This window comes from Periplaneta americana, chromosome 2 (genome assembly GCF_040183065.1).
Source record: "Periplaneta americana isolate PAMFEO1 chromosome 2, P.americana_PAMFEO1_priV1, whole genome shotgun sequence".
Classification (NCBI taxonomy): domain Eukaryota; kingdom Metazoa; phylum Arthropoda; class Insecta; order Blattodea; family Blattidae; genus Periplaneta; species Periplaneta americana.
The window spans coordinates 206,155,357-206,179,662 of record NC_091118.1 but is presented as its reverse complement, the minus strand read 5'-3'; the positions used below and the strand labels follow the sequence as shown (position 1 = coordinate 206,179,662).

General features: G+C 35.2%; 1 protein-coding gene across 3 annotated transcripts in view; it reads right to left on the bottom strand.

The window, feature by feature from the left end:
• Positions 1-24,306, bottom strand: part of LOC138695089 (aminomethyltransferase, mitochondrial) — a 91,309-nt gene that overhangs the window by 9,784 nt on the left and 57,219 nt on the right. For all 3 annotated transcript variants that reach the window (XM_069819478.1, XM_069819477.1, XM_069819479.1), the window contains exons 2-4: positions 23,469-23,601; positions 11,100-11,323; positions 2,803-3,114 (exon numbers count right to left, since the gene is read on the bottom strand). In XM_069819478.1, coding sequence (XP_069675579.1) covers positions 2,803-3,114; positions 11,100-11,323; positions 23,469-23,592 — 660 coding nt within the window. In that variant the 5' untranslated portion in view covers positions 23,593-23,601. The remainder of the gene's footprint in view (positions 1-2,802; positions 3,115-11,099; positions 11,324-23,468; positions 23,602-24,306) is intronic.

Sequence of the window (24,306 nt, the reverse complement as noted above, 5' to 3'; positions counted from 1 at the left end):
ATTTTTCCTTCATATCCACAAAAAAATTGTGATGGTGTCGTGTATAACAGTTGCCAAAGTAGATAAAAGTACAGTCAGGTATAAACAATTGCTGACTTCGGGACTTCAAGAGATGATCAATATCGAGTCTCGTAAGACTCACAACCAGTGTTTACGTCAAGGACACGACGTAATGCAACATTGTCGTGCGGGTTTTCGGCCTTGCGGGCGCTGTGAGTCTCGTTTTCTCGATTCTTGTTCATCTCTAGTTAGGATATCTACCTTTTCCAACATTATACCCTAAGACAGTCATGTCAACTAATGAACACAGGCGCAAGCGCACGCTTTAGAGCTCAGGAGAGCCTGAGCGCTTTACAGGGAAAGGAAAAAAAAAGACGAAAGAGATGGTATATGCCGCTTGGTCGAGCTATATACAGGGATGGCCAGCACTGATTCAATAGATAAAGGGAAGAGAACTTATTAAAACTGTATCCATGTTAATTTTTAGATTTGCCTGAGAAGTACAAGTGCATTATAAGAATGTAAGTTTTAATTTTAATGCTCATTTTTCACAAGTTTGATTTTTTTATTCAAAAGGAATATTTTCTCAACTTTTTTTTTAATAGAAAAGTGAAATTTTCAAATATAGACCTATGTACTTAGTAGCCTTCCAGGTATTGAAACAATGTTTTCATAAATCTAATATACCGTAAATATGCATTAACTTACTGAAGATAGTGTATTACAAATTTTGAAAATATTCGCATCGCAAATGTTTGTAAGGAAATGAATTAACAAAGCAACTACTGTTACATCATAAGCAAAAGATACGTGCCCACGTGTTGTAAAAATGTCAGCTCTATAGCTTCAGCAGGTTTCGAGAAAATAATTTAATATTCTGATGATAGGAAGTTGCTCACAAATATCACTTTAAAAGCATAATGCGATAAGAGTTTTGTTATGTAATATTAGTTACACTTAAAACAGATACAGTACCTAGGTAACTTTGCTTTGTACCGTAATATTGTTTTGATTAGTTTATTGATTACTTTTATAAGGCTAAAGGTACCATCAATATCAATTCCAACTTATCATATCATTCTCAGTCTCTTTTTTTTTGGGGGGGGGGGATATCACTTTCTTTATGAATGATGTGTTTCATCCACTTAGCACAGTATAGTTGTAGTTATTATGGAATTTATGTGAATATTCCTTCTTAACTCTTTATTATGTTATTAACGTTTAAAACACAACTGCAATATTAAGAAACTGGTGTAAATACTTTTGTTTTAAAAACAATATAGATAATATCAAACAGAAAGAAGCCATATAAAAATAAGGACATAAAATTTCACGTTCCGTTTGAAGTTTGTGGACCACTGTTTTCTTAATCCAACAGGCTGCTTATTCCTCCTAGTATACTTAGCGCTTAATGCCCGCGCACGACGTCAAGGTCAGAAAAAAGCGCTTGCTTTGACATCACTGGCCTAGGAGTTGTTCGGGCAATATTTTATTAGACTCGTCTCAAAGCCGAGATATTCATCCAATCTACGAGTTTCCGTGGTTCCTAGGCGCTATGACAAGTGACGCGTTGAACCCTTAAAAAAGGGCGTCACAGACCTACAAACCCACGTAATTAATATCTGAATTTTCCAAATTGATACCTTCACAAATCGGTGCCTTGGTTTTCGCGAGTGTCCATGGCTACTTCTAGACGAGCTTACTCAATCGTCTGTCGCCTAGTCCAAGGGTTCGGATGCCTTGTCTAGCGAGGATACAGACGCCCTCCTCTCACCACTCGCTCTGCCTAATCCTCTAACATCTTCGGCAACTCTGTCAAAACTACGTGTTCATAATGCGTGTGTTCGTTTCATTTGTAATGTCCGCTACTACGACCACATTTCACCTTCTTTCGATAAATTATTGTGGCTCAGGTTAAATGAGAGGAGAAAGTTACATTCCCTTTCTCTCTTATACCGAATTTTGCACACATCTACTCCCTCTTACTTATCTGTCCGATTCCACAGTCTTTCTCGGTATCATAACTTAAATACTCGGTCACAATATGATAACACGCTAGAAATACCACTCCACACATCATCTCTTTATTCTTCATCTTTCACTGTTGCTACTTCTCATCACTGGAATTCTCTGCCGCCTGAAGTCAAGGGCCGCCGAACTTTAATTTCCTTTAAATGTAAATTAGAAAAATATCTTATGATGAGTTGCCAGTCCTAACGCGTTGCAAATATTTAATGGAATGTGTTCCACTGTATTTATTTTTTTTCTTATTTTTATTATCTAAATCGTGTTTATTTATCACTTAACGCCAATATGTATCCCACTGTGTTGTTTTTTATTATCAATCTATTTTTTGTGTACATTTTATTCAATTGTCGGTTTCTGGTTTAATTATGTAAATCCTATTTAATTGTAATCTGATACTAATATGTATACTAATGTGTTTATTTTTATTTTTACTGTGCACATTTTTTTATTGAATTATCGGCTTCTGTTTTTGTGTGATTCGTATTTGATTCCAACAACATTAATATGTATTCCACTATGTTTATTTTTATTTTATGAGGTAAATTTTATGTAACTACCTCTTTTGATCTCATTGTGTACCTAAATTGTATCAGTATGTAATTACTTAATTCTGATCCAGTTTTATGTTCAACTATGTAAGCAAGTTTTAATCCTGTTTGAGTGTAAGAGAAGGCCTTACGGCCTTAACTCTGCCAGGTTAAATAAAGCCACTATTATTATTATTATTATTATTATTATTATTATTATTAAGTACTCTGAGCCCACATCACGTACCTGTGCCTCCTTCATGAGCTTCTGGTCGTGATTCCTCCTGGACGCGTTCGACACCAGGTGGTAGTACCCCAGCGTGGTCTTTGTCACGATCAGGTCGTCCAGGATACCTCCAGTGATGGGATCCGTGAACACGGTTAGCACGGCCGTGTTGTCGGCCATGTTGATCAGGTCGGCCGTAGTGATACTCTCCAGGAAGGACAGCCGGTCCCGGCCTCGAACCTCGGTCTGCATCATATGCGACACGTCGAACAGCGAGCAGTGCTGCCTGGTGTGTAGGTGAGACGCAGCGATGCCCTCGGCTCCATAGCTCACCTGAAACAGCGGGATATTACTGAGGCATCAGCGACTAACGTTGAATGTTCCGTCCGAGGATAGCAGTGAAGTTCATTATTGTCTCTTTTACTTTCATCGTATTATTTTTTACGTATACAGAATGATTAAAATAATGATAAATAATCTTAAGACTTTTCTGTTTTAGCAGCCTCTTGGGCATTACTGAGTGTTATCTATACTAATAATAATTTTTTTATTGGGTTATTTTACGACGCTGTATCAACATCTAGGTTATTTAGCGTCTCAATGATATGAAGGTGATAATGCCGGTGAAATGAGTCCGGGGTCCAACACCGAAAGTTACCCAGCATTTGCTCGTATTGGGTTGAGGGAAAACACCGGAAAAAACCTCAACCAGGTAACTTGCCCCGACCGGGATTCGAACCCGGGCCACCTGATTTCGCGGCCAGACGCGCTGACAGTTACTCCACAGGTGTGGACACTAATAATAAATGTGTAGCCGAAATTTTTCTGGTAATTTTCGATTTTCCAAAAATAATTGGTCCTAACATATATAATTAACCGCCCTGAAACCGAAAATCGCTTTTTTGAAATTTTTGTTTCTATGTCTGTCTGTCATCTGTCTGTCTATCTGTCTGTCTGGATGTTTGTTACCTTTCCACGTGATAATGGCTGAACCGATTTGTATGAAAATTGGAATATAAATTACGTTCGTTGTAACTTAGAATTTAGGCTAGTTGGCATTCAAAATATTTTATTTAAAAGGGGGGTTATAAGGGGGCTTGAATTAAATAAATCGAAATATCTCCCTTATTATTAATTTTCATTAAAAATATTACATAACAAAAGTTTTTTTTTTAATAATTTCCGGTAAGTTTTATTCCATGCAAAATGTTGATAGGACTGATATTAAATGAGATAAATGAGTTTCAAAATTACAATAACAACGCCATCTAAGGCGGTGTAATGAAATAAAAAAACAAATTACTTCGTCTATAAGGGGCCTTGGACAACAACAATCGAAAGCTATGAAACATACCCTACAGATAATGTTTCTGTGTTTGTATGAAGTAATATCGGAAGCTAAATTAACCGATTTGTATAATTAATTCACCATTGGAAAGTGTAGTTTCTCTAGATGGACATAATGCTATAATGTTATTACAGTAACTTCTGAGTGAATCGAGGACAGGTGAGATGAAAATAGCTTCTTATGCACAGAAAACGTGATAGCATTCGTTTCCTGGATTTCATAAACTAATTTTTATGACCAAATGAGTGGTCTCTGGATCAAAATGATTGCATTTTAATTTTTTTAATACAATTTAAATTAAGTAACATATTAAACGATTTATCCTTGTATCAAACACGAATGTTCCCTGGATCAAACGTCCTATTTTAATTATGTAATTACTTTACATTTATTTCTAACGGGTGCAGCGGAGCGCACGGGTACGGCTAGTGCATAAATAAATTAACAGACACCTTAAATTGGATTCAATTCTCTTTGGAGATGATCTGGTATTATTAGCACTTTCAGAAGACGACCTCTAACGGTCAATATATAATTTGCAGCAAGTAGCAGCCACATACAATATGGAAATGTCAACAGATAAAACAAAAATTATGGCATTCTGTGGGAAATACCCAATAGAAAGAAAAATTTGTCTCGATAATAAAGTATTAGAAAGATTTATGTATGTATTTATTCACATTCCAATGGGTATATACCCGGTGGCAGTGATAACTAATTACACTCAATAATGACAATAATAAACTTATTAATTAAAAATACAATTAATAATAATACTAATAATTAATACTAATAATAATAATAATAATAATAATAATAATAATAATAATAATAATAATAATAATAATAATAATAACAGGGAATATCCTAAATTAAATGAAGCACGATCACTTAAAATAACATTTAAAGCAAATCTAATTTGTATCTTAATCCTAAGTTCGAACTAAAACCCACGAGTATGATATGTTCATATCTGCACAAGTACCTTTCAATATTACACTCATTTCACTGTCAACTCACTCACTGCACTGGAACTACGACACATTTCACTGACTCTATCCTGATTTCACTAACACTTCAAAAACATTTCACTGTTCAAATACTTTGCACTGCCACTATAAACTATAAAGCTTCACTGACAGGAACACGTTTCACTTACACAACACACTTCACTGACACGACATACTTCTTCACTGATACAACACACTTCACTGACACAACATAATTCTTCACTGATACAACACTTCAATAACAACATATCATTTACACCCTTTAAATACTGTGTATAATTACCGTCTATTAGTAAGGTCCTTAAGCCTATTTTTAAATACATTCTTGGTTGTTGGTAAAGCCTTTAGTAAGTCTGCAGGTAAAGCATTCCAGTCCCTGATAGTACGATTGAGAAAATAAAACTTTCCAGTGTCCGTCCTCTGTCTTCTTTCCCTCAATTTATATGAGTGGTCGTTCCTTGAAGAGTAATTTGGCGGCTGCAACCTATTTTTTATTTCTCTCCAGGCAGGCTCACCTCTGTATGTTTTGAACATTGCGCATAATCGAATTCGCGTTCTCCTGTCCGTGAGTGTGTCCCATATTTAGGTTACAATCTTTCAATTTTTGAAGAATTGAATATATCACAGAACATTAATAAATACACAAGAGCTATGGGCATTATAAATAGTGTGATGAAAGCATCCTTGGTTCAGAAACACACCTGCATACGTCTCTACAACACATTGGCACGACCGATGCTCAGCTATGGCAGCGAAGCATGGACACTGAGGAAAGCAGATAAAAGCAGAATAACGGCTTGTGAAATGCGATTCATGCGAAGAACAGCGGGCTGTACTAAATGGGATCTGAAAAGAAATTGTGAAATTTTAAAGGAACTAAAAACTCAACCAGGTTTAGATTATATTGTTCAATATCAGTCTCATTGGAAACATCATTTACAAAGAATGAGTAATAGTAGACTCCCAAAGGCAATTTATGGCCAAGATCTGTGGTCGCCCTGCTAAGAGATGGCGTGAAAATTTTATGTGAGATCGTAAACAGGCCTTGTGGCCTAACATTTGTCAGGCAGAAGAAGAAGAAGATGCAAAAACATGTGATAGCAAATATTTTAACCTCAGAATAATTCGGGACGAGACGTACATATAAATTTATATGCAGCGTTTTTAATTTGTAAATACGATTTTTTTAGTTAGAAGATAAAGGGCCGTATTCATAGACATTTTTAGCGCGGGTTTCCGGTGGATGATCAGCGTTTTTCGTATTCATAAACCAGTGTTAGCGATAGGATATGATTTGAATTCTGTACTAGTAACCAGTGGATAGCCGGGGCTAGCTTAGTACGCTCGTAGCACGTGCTGCGGAATGTCTATGAATAGCACCCGAAACGTATTGTTAATTCAATTTCTTCTACGTTCATTTCTTTACTGTCCCGCGCCGTGGCGTCGTGGTCTAAGGCATCCTGCCTAGGACTCGCGTTACGAAATGCGCGCTGGTTCGAGTCCTCATGGGGGAAGAAATTTTCTCACGAAATTTCGGTCAGTGTAAGGGACTGATGTACACCCAGCAACGTGATGTACTTTGGGGAGCTGCGATAGGTAACGAAAGCCAGTTATGAAAGCCAGCTATAACGGCTGGGGGGATCATCGTGCTAACCACGCGATACCTCCATTCTGGTTGGATGATCGTCCACCTCTGCTTCGGCATGTGGGCGTGAGGGCAGTAGCCGGCTGGTCGGTCTGGGCCCTTCAAGGGCTGTGGCGCCACGGATTATTATTTATTTTTTATTTGTCAACGCATGCATTGAGGAAGGACACTTGATGGAGTTTTCCAGCTGTTCCATATGCTTTAACTTATCTAAAAAAATTTGAAATTTCTGTAGAACGAGTGAGTGAGTGAGTGAGTGAGTGAGAACAGAATGAGGTTTAAATGGTCCTATAATAATAATAATAATAATAATAATAATAATAATAATAATAATAATAATAATAATAACAATAATAATAATAATAATAATAATAATAATAATAATAATAATAATTGGATTAATCTTGCTCAGGATAGGGACCAATGGCGGGCTTATGTGAGGGCGGCAATGAACCTCCGGGTTCCTTAAAAGCCAGTAAGTAAGTAAGTAAGTAAGTAAGTAAGTAAGTAAGTAAGTAAGTAAGTAAGTAAGTAAGTAAGTAAGTAAGTAAGTAAGTAAGTAGTAGTAATAATAATAATAATAATAATAGTCATAATAATGATAATGATAATAATAATTATAATAATTATAATAATAATAATAATAATAATAATAATAATAATAATAATAATAATAATAATTTCCAAGGACGGAAGCTATTTCTCTGAAAACACAATTACAGTTAACAAATTCTAAAATACAAACACTAATATACAAACGTAATCCAACAGAAGTAAGTCCCGAAAAGACAAAGAATATGATTACGTCTCGTGACCAGAACATAGTACAAAATGGAATATAAAAATTGGAAATTTATCCTTTGAAGAGGTGGAAAAAGTCAAATACCTTGGAGCAACAGCAACAAATATAAATGACACTCGGGAGGAAATTAAACGTAGAATAAATATGGGAAATGCGTGTTATTATTCGGTTGAGAAGCTTTTGTCATCCAATGTGCTCTCAAAAAACTGAAAATTAGAATTTATAAAATAATTATATTACCGCTTGTTCTGTATGGTTGTCAAACTTGGACTCTCACTTTGAGAGAGGAACAGAGGTTAAGAGTGTCTGAGAATAAGATCCTTAGGAAAATATTTGGGGCAAAGAGGGATGAAGTTACAGGAGAATGGAGAAAGTTACACAACGCAGAACTGCACGCATTGTATTCTTCACCTGACATAATTAGGAACATTAAATCCAGTCGTTTGAGGTGGACAGGACATGTAGCACGTATGGTCGAATCCAGAAATGCATATAGAGTGTTAGTTGGGAGGCCGGAGGGAAAAATATTTTTGGGGAAGCCGAGACGTAGATGGGAAGATAATATTAAACTGGATTTGAGGGAGGTGGGATATGATTGTAGGGACGGGATTACTCTTGCTCAGGATAGGGACCGATGGCGAGCTTATGTGAGGACGGCAATGAACCTCCGGGTTCTCTAAAAGCCATAAGTAAGTAAGTAAGTAATCCATCAGAACATAGAGGGAGACAGAATCTTTCACCGATCGAGTATGACAGCTCGTCCATAGAACCTAGGTTGGTAGGGCCATGTGTGTCATCGAGACTCGAATCCGAGACTTAGTGATTTCTGTCCTATGTGAGTAGAAATTTCAATTCTTAAGTTTTCTAAACCACAGTTCTTGCCGCTCAAGGCTGCGACAGAAATCTAAGTTAACTCGAAGAGCAAATAAGTTCGTGGTTCATTTCTTTCAAGGTTGTTCCCAGAATCTATCTTAGTGTCTTAGGACAAACACCGAAAAATACCAAACACCTGAAGTGGGGCGAGATAGTGTTAATATTTGATCTCTGCTTACCACATGTTTGTAAAAGATGTATAGGTCACAAACAACCAAACTTCAGTGCCGCTTTTGTTTGCGTTTCCATAGCAACTGTGTCTTGCACGTATTTTCTTTTCAATGTGAGCTAGTTTCTCGTAATCACATCGTACGAGCTTCCTGTGCTATAAATACTTACTTACTTACTTACTTACTTACTTACTTACTTACTTACTGGCTTTTAAGGAACCCAGAGGTTCATTGCCGCCCTCACATAAGCCCGCCATTGTTCCCTATCCTGAGCAAGATTAATCCAGTCTCTATCATCATATCCCACCTCCCTCAAATCCATTTTAATATTATCTTCCCACCTACGTCTCGGCCTCCCTAAAGGCCTTTTTCCCTCCGGCCTCCCAACTAACACTCTATATGCATTTCTGGATTCGCCCATACGTGCTACATGCCCTGCCCATCTCAAACGTCTGGATTTAATGTTCCTAATTACGCAGGTGAAGAATACAACATCGACATGTAGAATACATCACCCAGTTTTCTGGATGAAATTGTTTTGGTTTCGATGTTTCTCTTTTTGTTACGGATTACAAATAGAGAACATGGTTCTATGACAAGACAAGTTATTAATGAAGGCCGTGCAATACATTTTATCTTCGTATGAAGCCACATTCCTAATTTCGAGAGATATGTTACTGGAGCTAAATAACAGTTGTAAGCAGTATAGGATGAAGATAAATGCAAACAAGATGAATACCATGGTTATCGGAAGAAAGTGTAAACTGTAAACGTGCGAATCCGAAATGAGGTAGTAGAGCAAGTGGACAGCTTCAAATACTTGGGGTGTACTATAAGCAGTAACATGAGCTGCTGCCAGGAAGTCAAAAGGAGGATAGAAACGGCAAAGGAAGCTAATAGGAGTATCTTCTGCGGACCTCTGGAGAAAAGAACTAAGGAAGAGACTAGTGAAGTGCTTTGTGTGCAGTGTGGAATTTTATGGGGCAGAAACATGTGCATTACGACGAAGTGAAAAGAAATGACTAGAAACATTTGAAATGTGGATAGCCTATGGAGAAGAATGGAGTGTGTGAAATGGACAGAATAAGAAACGAAGCTGTGTTGGAAAGAGTGGGTGAAGAAAGAATGATGCTGAAACTGATCAGGAAGGGAAAAAGGAATCGGCTGGGTCGCTGGTTGAGAAGAAACTGCCTACTGAAGGATGCACTGGAAGGAATGGTGAACGGGAGAAGAGTTCGGGGCAGAAGAAGATATCAGATGATAGACGACATTAAGATATATGGATAATATGAGAAGAGTAATAGGAAGGAAGAAAATAGGAAAGACTGGAGAATGATGGGTTTGCAGTGAAAGACCTGCCGTTGGGCAGAACACTACGAATTAATAAACAGGTTATGATTTCATGGCTACTCATTTCAACCTTTTCTAACAGGTTTTTTGATTATAGTCATTTCGACAGCGATGAATTCGTTATCATGAATAAAAAAAAAGGATCTTCCGAGGATACTTATTTCTTAATAGACGAGAGTTTAGACGGCCATGAAATCGTGATCATGAATAAAGAAAGATCTTCCGAGGATACTTATTTTTTAATAGGTGAGAGTTTAGACGGCCATGAAATCGTGATCATGAATAAAAAAAAAGATCTTCCGAGGATACTTATTTCTTAATAGGTGAGAGTTTAGACGGCCATGAAATCGTGATCATGAATAAAAAAAAAGGATCTTCCGAGGATACTTATTTCTTAATAGGTGAGAGTTTAGACGGCCATGAAATCGTGATCTTTTAACTTCTCCAACTTAAAATATTTATTCAATATAAATCTGTGCTACGATACCGTAGAAAAAACATTGTATGCTATGCATTCGTAAAGTTACCTTTTTGCCACGTTTCACAAACTTTACACTCGTGCCAAAAAGAGAATCTTTATGAACTTGTAGCATAAATAACTGCCAACAAAATTATTTTTCTTTATAAGGATCGTGAATATAGTGAGAGTAATAAATCTGATTAATTTATGTGTTGTATTATTATTGCTTATTTTTCCTTAATGTCTTTACTGAATATATTATGCTATGTGTCTGTAATAGTATTTACATTTCAATTGCTGTTTTTCATCTGAATTGGTTCGTTGGAGAGCAATTAGTGTGGGTATAATGTTAAGAAAAATATGAAATACGCCGTAACAATGTAAAATTCTGGTATGTTGCTAGGCGAGTAACAACAGAAGAGTATTTCGTAAGTCACTGCCGTTGCTAAGCAACTAAAGTCAGATATTGAAATTTTCGTAACATTTGACAATCGAGCATAAGCTCGTTAAAATGCAATGATTATAATTAATTATAACTAGTGGGCTGTTATTTCAGTGGCGGCTTGTGGTGGTTCACAATGCAATGCTTTAAGTGTTTGCTTCGTAGACCAGCTCTGACCGGCCCTACTCTAGCTCAAGTCAAGACGACCAGGCTCTTACCGGCAACAAAAATCCTCCGAAGGGCACCATCTTGCCGTTCAGTCCCACGTGGAAGTCATAAAGGCTCGTCTTGCGGTGTTCCGCGGGTTCGACTCCGTACCGCCTGACGAACCCTGCCGAGACGGACCTCGCCTTCTTTGTGGTGGCCACGTCATGGCGGTCGAGTACACACGCATCCCTCCCGGAGAAGACAGCGCCAGTCAGTGTGCTGAGTTGTCTAACCCCTGGAAATTACAAAACACGATCCAATTAAACAATTTACACTATAAAACAGGCGTTCTCAACCTGGTGCTCTTTTAATGACATTTGGTGCTCTCGTCATGCGAGTTAAAATGTGCAAATTGTAATCGTTTAACATTAAACTGAAAAACCATTGACAACACATCCCCTCTGCTACCCGACCTGTTCACATCAACGGACTGTGTATTTAATATTCAAACATAACAGGATTGCCAACATCTAATCGCTGACTGGACAAATGTGGTTAATATGGCTGCTTCGTCTCCGACTGAAATTAGAAAAGGAGACGATTTTATACTCCAATAACATCAAATTCTGTAAATATTGGATATTCATAATATCTGTTTAAAACTGTCAGATTGGCAACACTTAATTCTATTTCCTATTTTTAATTCTATTTCCTATTTTATTTTATTACTAGCCGTACCCGTGCGCTCCGCTGCACCCGTTAGAAATAAATATAATTAAAGTAATTACATAATTAAAATAGGACATTTGATCCAGGGAACATTCGTGTTTGATAGAAGGATAAATCGTTTAATATGTTACTTAATTTAAATTGTATTTTAAATATTAAAATGCTATCATTTTGGTCCAGAGACCACTCATTTGGCGCAATGACAATTCCTTTAACATGTTTCTTAATTGTTATTACCAATTATTTTTGGAAAAGCGAAAATTAACAGAAAAATTTTGGCTACAGATTTATTATTATGTTTATATTATATTATATATATTATATTATATTATATTATATTATATTATATTATATTATATTATATTATATTATATTATATTATATTATATTATATTATATTATATTATATTATATTATATTATGAAAAAGTGTGTTGATAACGGATGTACTCGAATTAGAAAATTTTTAATTTGTTGTGGGAGCTCTTGAATCTCAGGAGGAACAGCTTTTACAACAGCGCAACATACTCTGCTTGGCTCATTACCCAATTTTTTTGCATTGCATTTATTGCATATGTATTTTATGTATTTTAACACGATTCAATTGAGCATAGTTAAAATTTGAATTATAAAATAATGGATTGCTAAGCTAAGGTACTATTACTGCATACTAAATCAATACACTCTCGTTGTTCGTTAATTCTCTGAGATAAAAATGAATATGTTCATAAACATTATTATAAGAAATACAGGAAATGAATACACAGAATAACCCATCAAATTTTCTCTGCATAAGAAGCTATTTTAATCTTACCTGTCCTCAATTCACTCACAAGTTACTGTAATAACATTATAGCATTATGTCCATCCAGAGAAACTACACTTTCCAATGATGAAATAATAATTAATTATACAAATCGGTTAATTTAGCTTCCGATATTACTTCATACAAGCACAGAAACATTGTCTGTAGGCTATGTTTCATAGCTTTCGATTATTGTGTCCAAGGCCCCTTATAGACGAAGTCATTTGTTTTTTTATTTCAATACACCGCCTTAGATGGCAGTTATTTTAATTTTAAAACTCATTTATCTCATTAAATATCAGTCCTATCAAAATTTTTCAAAGAATGAAATTTATCAGAAATCATGTTTAAAGAACCTTTTGTTATGTAACATATTTCACAAAAATCAATAATAAGCGAGATATTTCGATTTATTTAATTCAGGCCCTCTTATAACCCCCCTTTTAAATAACGTATTTTGAATGCTATATAGCCTATAATCTAAGTTACAACGAACTTAATTTATATTCCAATTTTCATCGAAATCGGTTCAGCCATTATCGCGTGAAAAGGTAACAAACATACAGACAGACAGACAGACAGACACACAGACAGACAGACAGACATACATACAAACAAAAATTTCAAAAAAGCGATTTTCGGTTTCAGGGTGGTTAATTATATATGTTAGGACCAATTATTTTTGGAAAATCGAAAATTACCAGAAAAATTTCGGCTACAGATTTATTATTAGTATAGATATTCTCTTATAGGCCTATTAATATTAGGCCTATATCTGAACTGCGACCGAACACGAGCGCTGCTCATTCGGTCTCAAATTTTGTTAATACTACTGTATCTTCTGTTTTATATTGTTTGTATTATTTTATTTGTATTTCTCTTGTTTGTTTGTAATTATATTCTTTATTCTGTATATATTTAAATTTAAATAAATTAAATTAAAAATTTAAATAAATTAAAATGAAACTTATAACCAGTTTCTTTTTCCCACCAGTCCCATCGCAACACAGCTAGCAACACACCGGTCCATTGCGGCAAACAGACGAACTTCAATAATAATACACCTTGCATCATAAGAGTTATTACCCCGATGCAGAACACTATACAGAGTGATTCACGAGGATTTACCGTCACTTACGGAGCTTATTTCCGAAGACCATCTGAACAAAAAAGTCATATAAACATTTGTCCTAATCTCAATATTTTCAGAGTTGCACTAATTTGAAATTGTTTGTAAAATACTTTTGTGCGTGATCGTGCGTATTTGCTTGGTTTCCGCACAAAACCAATCCGCGGAAAGTCTAAAATTCCACATTCAGTATTCTCAACCGAACACACAACAATTTCCCTCTTCTTACCGCTTAAGTGACATATTCATTTTACTGCTTTAGGCTTTTAACATATTATTTTTAGAGACGCTCAATATAGTAATAATTATAAATTGCAGACTTACCACTGCAATTTCACCTAAATTGCACTGTTAATTATTGTTTTTAAATATTTGCAAAAATTAAGTAAACTCTACAACTCCACTACAGTTACTGCATTCGTGATGCAAGTAATATTAAGGAAGCCGTGAAAAAATCACAAGATTCCAGACTCATCATAGACTGGGGGAAAAAAAGACGTATATCACGGCCTGCTGGAGTATAGTAAACACAGAAAACATTTCAAAGCAACAATGTTGAAGATAGATATTTTTGTTTTGCAAATTTGTCGTCATTAAACAGAAACCAAGATGGAGATTTCATTGCAACTAATTAGAAATTCCTCTTTCAGGAATGTAATAAACGATCTTCGCACAAAATAATGTACGATACACGAGCGGTATCTTTTCTTTCAATTCTCAGAAATTAAAAAAGCTCAACTACGTTTCGCTTTTTCAAACTTTTCCTCGAACATGAAAACTTCAACATACCGCTCTTGTAACGCATATTACTATTTTCTTTAGTTTTAATGGTAAAAGAATATTACATATTATATTTTTAACAAAATAATCTGGTTCCCTCAATGAGGGTTACCATAAAGATCCAGAATAAAAGCACTACAGAATAATTTAGAAAGACAAAAAGATTAAATACAGGAATTGTTTAGTAAAAAATCCAGACAAATGCAAACTCAATAGAATTATCAATGGCCAAAATATAAATGGTAATGTTATATTTGGATTAAATCGAATAAAATTTTTTGAATTTAAAAAAATCGGAGACCGAGTGCTTTTAAAATATCACATGTGAATTTAGGGAGTGTGCCACGTGCACCAAACAAAAGACCAGAAACACTCCACTGACTAGTGGGAAGGTTATATTTCTCACTTAGGTACGGGCTGCAGGACTCATAAATGGATTTCTTCTCCTCATCAACGTGGTGTGCCTGCAGGGCATCCCTCTCAAACCGGATTGTAGGATCAAGAACTATTCCCTTAGATTGAGTCCTGTGGATGGCTACAATATCTGCTCTTCTGTTCGAATCTAAGGACGAAACGCAGTGGATCTCCTCGTATACCCCCCATCCACGACGCTTGAGGACATCAGCAATACCGGTCCTGGCCTTATGGTGTCCATTGTTGCGCAGCAGCTCCGTTTTTCGACAGAACCCCAACACATGACCAAGAGTTTCCGTCTAGTTAATAGAGAATGAACTATTCAGAAGTGTCATTTCTTTAATTGGCTAGTGTTCTGAAGCTAAACAAGTGTTGTTAATTACTTTTTTACAGATCTTGTTTTTCACTTTTTAACTAAAAATTACATTCGCAATATGTATGATAAGAACTTTCTTGTGTTAAATACAGGGACATCATTTTATTTTTACTTGCATTTTTATTGTACCTGCATTTCTGAATGTGCTTCACTCTCACCCCTTCACTAATGTCCTTGCTCCCGTCAGACACACAAACTTACGGCCGCTGTTGCATTCGAAGTCTTCAAGCACTGAAGTAAACACTGCAGTGTATAGTGTGTTTCATAAATATGATTGCGTTTTCTATAGAAGAAAGAACCTATATTAATAATATCGTACTAAAAAATTATATTCCAGAAACGATAAATTCAATTTCAGAGAATATGCTTCAAAATGTTTTTAATAATATGCGTACTGAATTGAAGCCTGCATTGTAATGAACGGCAACCATTTTCAGCAACTTGTTTAAAAATTCAGATTAGCTTTTTTTGAATTGAGGTGGCTAGAAGCAAAGGAATGCTAGTGACATTTGTAATAACATGAGTTAAGTGCATCCAGTGTAAGCTAAAGTATCTAAAATTTTAGTGGCAAAGGGATATTTTAATCGCATCACACATTAAAATTTAAATAAAAAATTTCACTGATTTTACGAAAGCTTAAATATTTAATCCCCATTTTCTCAAAAGTAACTTAAGTGCACTTACAGCCCTTTACTTATGACCCCCTCAATTTAAATGCACTCTCTATATTGTATGATAACATCAATAATTAATATGCTAAATAAAGCAGACATTACATAACGAACATAGCCGCCTGAAAAGTTGAGTTTTTGAAAAAAGAAATGTTACTACTCTACTGTATTTTGATAAATTCCGTAAAAGTGATGATCAAACTGTAAATCGTAATATCGTATTTCCCTGCAACATAAATGGATACACTACTTTTCTCTCCTCCTATACCTAGTAAAATGATTTGTTTACATATTGCACTAGTAACATCAAACTCCTGTAATGGAAGGGGGCAACAGTGTTTCCGAGTATAGCCAGGTTAATGTTAAAAATGTTGGTAAAAATAAAGTGATGTCCCTGTATTAACGTACCTTGTTAACATGTTTCGACCTATTTTTGGTAATCTTCGGAACTGGTCCTGCGTGGGTGCGTAGAGTCAAAGAGTGTATGTGTTTTGAAATTGATTTGAGTGTTGAGAATATCGTTGGGGTGTGTCTGTATATTTCATATTGTTCTATTGTATTGAGTTTCTGGCTTTTTGGTTGGATGTGTAGTACTTCCATGTCTGTGTTGATGTCTCTACGCACCCACACAGGAAACAAGAGTCGCCAAGACCAACAACTACCAGTTCCGAAGATGACCGAAAATAGGTCGAAACATGTTAACAAGGTACGTTAATATTTAACATAAGAAAGTTCTTATCATACATATTCCGAAGTGATACAGTGTTAAAAGTTGCGTAATCAAGATGTATAAAAATTACATTATTCTTACGTACTTATCACAAAAATTGTTACAAATCTTACGACTTTAGGAACTTGATTTTTTACAGTTTAATTATGCATCCTAATGTACAGTCTTGAAGAGTTTACAAGAGTGGCGTGATTTGTAACAATTGTTGTGATAAATGCGTAATAAAAATGTAATTTTGTAGTTAAAAATCGAAAAAAAAAAAATTCTTTACGAAGAAACTATGGAATTCACATACAATTTTAGCTTCAGAATACTAGCTAATTAAAAAAATGATACTCCTGAATAGTTCATTCTTTATCTGTAATATTCTTTTACCCTTAAAACTCGAGAATAATGGTATTTTATAAACAACTTAAAATTAGTGTAACTCTGAAAATATTGAGATTAGGATGAATTTTTATATGATTTTTTTGCTCAGAATGTCTTCGAAAATAAGCTCAGTAAGTAGCGGTAAATTCTCGTGGATCACCCTGTATGAAGAATAATAGTATTTTATAAACAACTTAAAATTAGTGTAACTCTGAAAATATTGAGATTAGGATAAATTTTTATATGATTTTTTTTGCTCAGAATTTCTTCGAAAATAAGTGGCGGTATATTCTCGTGGATCACCCTGTATATAAGAATAGTGGTATTTTATAAAAATTAAAATTAGTGTAACTCTGAAAATATTGAGATTAGGATAAATTTTTGTTTGTTTTTTTTTTTTTTTTTTTTTTTGCTCAGAATGTCTTCGAAAATAAGCTCGGTAAGTAGCGGTAAATACTCATGGATCACCCTGTACAAAGAATAATGGTATTTCATAAGCAACTTAAAATTAGTGTAACTCTGAAAATATTGAGATTAGGATAAATTTTTATATGATTTTGTTGCTCAGAATGTCTTCGAAAATAACCTCAGTAAGTAGCGGTAAATACTCGTGGATCACCCTGTATAAAGGATAGTGGTATTTTATAAATAACTTAAAATTAGTGTAACTCTGGAAATATTGAGATTAGTATAAATTTTTATATGATTTTCTTGCTCAGAATGTCTTCGAAAATAACCTCAGTAAGTAGCGGTAAATACTCGTGGATCACCCTGTATAAAGGATAGTGGTATTTTATAAATAACTTAAAATTAGTGTAACTCTGGAAATATTGAGATTAGGATAAATTTTTAAATGATATTTTTTGCTCAGAATGTCTTCGAAAATAAGCTCCGTAAGTAGCGGTAAATTCTCGTGGATCACCCTGTATAAGTCTCATATTTGCAAATTACAATGAAGAAACGTCCTTCATGAGATGGATTCAAACCCACTACCCTGTCCTGCATTCAGTTCCACACTAGTTATGTATAGCAGCCGGCAAATATGTTGTTCCTGTGCTGAATATTTGGTGGGTGGTATCTAATATCATGACAGATTGGGCGCCCCACCCGCGGGGATATATCAAGCTTCTTGTTTACAAGCAAACAAGGCGGGCAAACACGGCCTCCAGCGGCCCTGAATATCTTGACCGTCTCCACAATTTCGAGAGCGATGTGGGAAGCTTCGCGAGGGGGGAAGTGCGAACTCCAAGCGCGATGTGCTGATGTGCCCCGAGGCAAACTGCAGGAACTGAGGTGTATATTACAACATGCGAGGTCCTAACGCCTCGCAAAGATGGCGCGTGCTTTTCCATCACATGTTTTACGAGTTTCGTAACAGTTCAATTACTTTACCATGTTTCGAAGGATATGTGTTCACAGTTCAATGAAGTAAAACCTTTAGGCAGGTTACGAGTCTGTGAAACAAAATTCTGTGACAGACGATTCAAAAGGACTTTCAGTGTTGTTCATACGGGGTTGTTTACGTTGTTATGTTATCGTGTAAATGAAGTTGTTCATGTTTGTGGTGTTCCACTAAATTTACTTACTTATTTACAAATGGCTTTTAAGGAACCCGCAGGTTCATTGCCGCCCTCACATAAGCCCGCCATCGGTCCCTATTTTATTTATCTATTTATTTATTTATTTATTTATTTATTTATTTATTTATTTATTTATTTATTTACTTAGCTAGCTAGCTAGTGAGTACAAATTAAAATTATAAAACAAAAATATTTCTAGCCACTACTGTAAGAGCCAGGCTCGTGTACGGTGTGGTCTTAGTCAATAATCTATACTAATAATAAATCTGTAGCCAAAATTTTTCTGGTAATTTTCGATTTTCCAAAAATAATTGGTGTCAACATGTATAATTAACCATCCTGAAACCGAAAATCACTTTTTTGAAATTTTTGTTTGTATGTCTGTCTGTCTGTTTCGATGTTTGTTACCTTTTCACGCGATTATGGCTGAACAGATTTATATGAAAATTGGAATATAAATTAAGTTCGTTGTAACTTAGATTTTAGGCTATATGCCATTCAAATACTTTATTTAAAAGGGGGGGGGTTATAAGGCGGCCTGAATTAAATAAATCGAAATATCTCGCAATATTACATAACAAAAGTTTCTTTAAAAGTAATTTCCGATAAGTTTTATTCTATACAAAATTTTGATAGGACTGATATTTAATGAGATAAATGAGTTTTAAAATTACAATAACAACGCCATCTAAGGCGGTGTAATGAAATAAAAAAAAATGACTTCGTCTATAAGGGGCCTTGGACAACAACAATCGAAAGCTATTGAACATAGGCTAAGAGAATGTTTCTGTGTTTGTATGAAGTAATATCGGAAGCTAATTAATTGTTTAATTATTATTTCACTATTGGAAAGTGTAGTTTCTCTAGATGGACATAATTCTACAATGTTATTACAGTAACTTCTGAAACATATAGCAAGTACCGGTAATATAAAGTATACACATTAAAACTAAATCATATTTCAATCTTCATTAAACTATGGTTGCATTAATAACAATTAAGAAACATGTTAAAGGAATTGTCATTGTACCAAATGATTGCTCTCTGGACCAAAATGACCGCATTTTAATTATTTAAATACAATTTAAATTAAGTAACATATTAAACGATTGATCCTTCTATCAAACACGAATGTACCCTGGATCAAACATCCTATTTTAATTATGTAACTACTTTATATTTATTTCTAACGGGTGTAGCGGAGCGCACGGGTACGGCTAGTATAACAAAAAATTTACAAGGACAGTTTACTAAATACAGTAAGTGACTTAATTCAAACCAATAAATAACACACAAGAGCAAGAATAAAGAAGAAAGAGAAAAACAGAGAAATACACATTTAATATAAATTGACAATCAGACAGAAGCCAGTGATATTCAATAAAAACATGAATATAGTCGGCAGAAATAAAAGGTAAAAAATTACATTTGTTAATATTATATATTTCATGAAATACAAATTTCTTTTTTTAAAAGCTTCAATTTTAAAATATTTCAAATTTGGAAAATGGTTTGTAATTTTATTATGAAGTCTTGGGCCGAAACTAGCACCATGTTTAAGAGCTGCAATTGTATGACATTTAGGCTCAATTAATGGGAAAGCAGACTTTTGTCTTCGAGTACGATATTCATGTCGATTAGATTTATGTTTTATTTGATATCTGTGGTAGTAAGTTAGTAAACTATATTTATAAATTCCTTCAATAGGCAATACATTAAAATCTGTATAAATTAAATTTGTTGGATATTTCATATTTTTGGTCAGACAAATGTTTATTAAACTTCTTTGTAATAAAATTAATGGATTAAGTACAGATGATGCTACTCCACCCCAATTTATTATACCATATTGTATTAATGATTGTACTAAAGCTAAAAATATTATTCTCAATGCCTCCTTAGTGATAAAATTTCGAAGTATTACGAATTTATAAATTGTCTTTCTTATACTTGTACACATGAAATCAAATGATCTATAATAATTCCTAAATATTTAACTTGTGTAGAAAGGTGTTAGGTGTGGGCAATCCTGTGCACGATTAATCCAATCTCTATCATCATATCCCACCTCCCTCAAATCCATTTTAATATGAACCTCCCATCTACGTCTCGGCCTCCCCAAAGGTCTTTTTCCCTCCGGTCTCCCACCTAACACACTATATGCATTTCGTTTTTTTACTTTGGTTATTTAACGACGCTGTATCAACTACGAGGTTATTTAGCGTCGATGGAATTGGTGATAGGGAGATGATATTTGGCGAGATGAGGCCGAGGATTCGCCATAGATTACCTGACATTTGCCTTACGGTTGGAGAAAATCTCGGGAAAAAACCTAACCAGGTAATCAGCCAAGCGGGAATCGAACCCACGCTCGAGCACAACTCCGGATAAACTGTTATTGAAAAAAGACTCGCTTTACAGAATGCGCGCTGGTTCGAGTCCTCAGAGGGAAGAAATTTATATGAAATTTCTGCCAGTGTATGGGACCGGTGCCCACCCAGCATTGTAATGCAATTGGACAGCTACGACAGGTATCGAAATCCGGTTATGAAAGCCAGCTTATAACGGCTGGAGGGATCATCGTACTAACTACACAATACTTCCATTCTATTATCTTAGAAAGCACGATGATAGAGACATTCCGATAGTCAATACAATGTAATATAATCTAACAATATTTTATTTAGAGTTCAGTCTAATTGACACATCACAGTTTAAAATCAATAACACTTACAAATGTAAATGATCATTGCATATTATAAAATTGAAATGCAAACGTTTTCGCCCATGGAATTGTATTTGGCCTATTATGAAGTTTAAGAGGAATAATATGGTTTTTCATCATGTTGTTTTAATGATCACAATCTTATAATTTGAAATATAAGATCAATACATTTTATTCATAATTTTATCATATATAATTTTAATACCTGTACTCATTTAAATTTCAGATTGCTATTTATCATAGTGTCAATCATGTAAATAGTTGTTTTTTAATATATTTAAGATTGTAAATATTAATTATCTGGTACGCATTTCACAGCAAAGATATGAAAAATTGTATAAGATATTGTGAGTTAAATTCCTGATGATGCCCAAGGGCGAAAACGTTTGCATTTCAATTTTATAGTATGCAATGATCATTTACATTTGTGTTATTGATTTTAAACTGAGATATGTCAATTAGACTAAACTCTAAATAAAATATTATTAGATTATATTACTTCCATTCTAGTTGGATGATCGTTCACCTCTGCTTCGGTATGCAGGCGTGAGGCCATCAGCCGGCTGATCGGTCTGGGCCCTTAAAGGGCTGTAACGCCACGAATTATTTACGATATATTATAATGTTTCGAAAAATTGAAATTTGTAGGTATAAAACATGATATTTTTCTTACTTAAGGAAATAGTAATATACGTTACAAGAGCAGTATGTGACGTTTTCATGGTCGAGGAAAAGATTGAAAAAGCGAAACGTATCGTACATTATTTTGTGCGAAGATCGTTTATTACATACCTGAAAGACGAATTTCTAATTAGTTGCAATGAAATCTCCATGTTGGTTTCTGTTTAATGACGGCAACTTCGGAAAACCTAATATCTTTCTTCAACATTGTTGCTATAAAATGTTTTCTGTGTTTACTATACTCCAGCAGGCCGTGATATACGTCTGTCTTTTTTTCCCCCCAGTCTATAAATGCGAACTTCAAACAAACGGTAAGGTTATGTAATGATTTATTTTTCATTTTAATATTTTAACAATATTATTTATATAACATATTGCAGTAATAACATCGGCATCTGGAATCTTGTTGATTTTTTCACGGCTTCCTTAATGTTACTTGTATCAGGAATGCAGTAATTTTCGTGGAGTAGTAGAGTTTACTTAATTTTTGCAAATATTTAAAAACAATAATTAACATTGCAATTTAGGTGAAATTGCAGTGGTAAGTTTCCAATTTATAATTATTACTACGTTAAACGTCTCTAAAAATAATATGTTAGAAGCCTAAAGCAGTAAAATGAATGTCGCGCTTAAGCGGTAAGAAGAGGGAAATTGTTATGTGTGTTACGTTGGGAATACTGAATGTGGTATTTCACACTTACCGCGTATTGGTTCTGTGCGGAAAACAAGCAAATACGCACGATCTCGCACAAATACTGTTATCATATAAAATTATTCCTTTTTTAAATTCAGGATGGAGGCTGTTCATCATGCAGGGATGCAGAGTTTCCCTGGTAACTCAGCTATTTTTAACAGCGACGAAATTCATCGTGGCCTGGAAATAGCCAATAAATTTTGTACACACACCTCTATGTTGCGAAAAAAGGTTCTTTTCTTTCCTGTAAACCTATGATATAGCACACACAGATTTTCTTTTCTCCCGGAGCAGGCCGTGATAATTGTTTCGACCTTTAAATTTTATCGACCTGGCGGGGTTAGTAGCGGGTAATCTCGGACCCAATTGTCAGCATTGTAACTGAGAGACCCCTGAGACATGATGATGATGATTTATTTTTTATTTTATTGGGTTATTTTACGACGCTGTATCAACGTCTAGGTTATTTAGCGTCTGAATGAAATGAAGGTGATAATGCCGGTGAAATGAGTCCGGGGTCCAGCACCGAAAGTTACCCAGCATTTGCTCGTGTTGGGTTGAGGGAAAACCCCGGAAAAAACCTCAACCAGGTAACTTGCCCCGACCGGGATTCGAACCCGGGCCACCTGGTTTCGCGGCCAGACGCGCTGACGTTACTCCACAGGTGTGGACGATGATGATGATGATGATGATGATGATGATGGCCCTTGAACAAAGATTTCCTTCAGTTTAGATATCTGAAGCAATGAATCGCTCACCTGGCTGACTGTGCTGAGGTTGGATAGGCAGTCTGTCGCTCTGGCAGACAGAGGCGACGCAGAAGCTTCTAGACTCCGCGAGACCCTGCAGACAGGTGCCCGCCACGCGCAGGAATCGAACCATCTCCAACACCTATGCAAAAAAACATTAGTATAGTCGCGACGCTGTTATTCCCGGCGTGACTCCTCCTCTTTGCTTACGTCTTAGGAATTGAAGGTTCTGTAAATTCTAGGTAGGTAGTATCGTTCGCCATTTTTGTTCTTTCGTTGCCGAGCTACCAGACGAGGAATCTATTTGCCACACCGTTAAACATTATCATGTCGTAGCTCCTATGATAATAAATCAAACGCACTGTAATTCAGCAAATAATTGAGCGGCAAATAACGTCTTCGTGTGCTTTCTGCGAACGCCAACGAAAGAGCCAAAATGGCGGGCGATTATATTAACAGTCTTACTAATAAACCGTATATAGTTTTTATACGAGACTTATGCAGAGTTGAGACAGAAAACGTTACTAATAAACCGTGAATAAGCGATGGACGTATAAACAGGCTGTAACTATACAATGGGAATTGCTTTGCAGTAGTTATATACACGAAACCCCTTGTTTAAGAGTTGTATTTAGTGAAAAAATGGCCGCCCCTCTAACAGCTGTTCGTATCGACTGTCATTTTATGATGATGGTTACTTTGTAACAACAGAAGAACAAACCAAAGATCATAGAATTGTTAGAATAATATTGCTGTAGCTTGTACTCTTTGACCAAAATGTAGTGTGGTAATCGATTAGAGCCAGTTTTAAAATCGATATTTAACACGCCACACTAGAGCGCTCTAC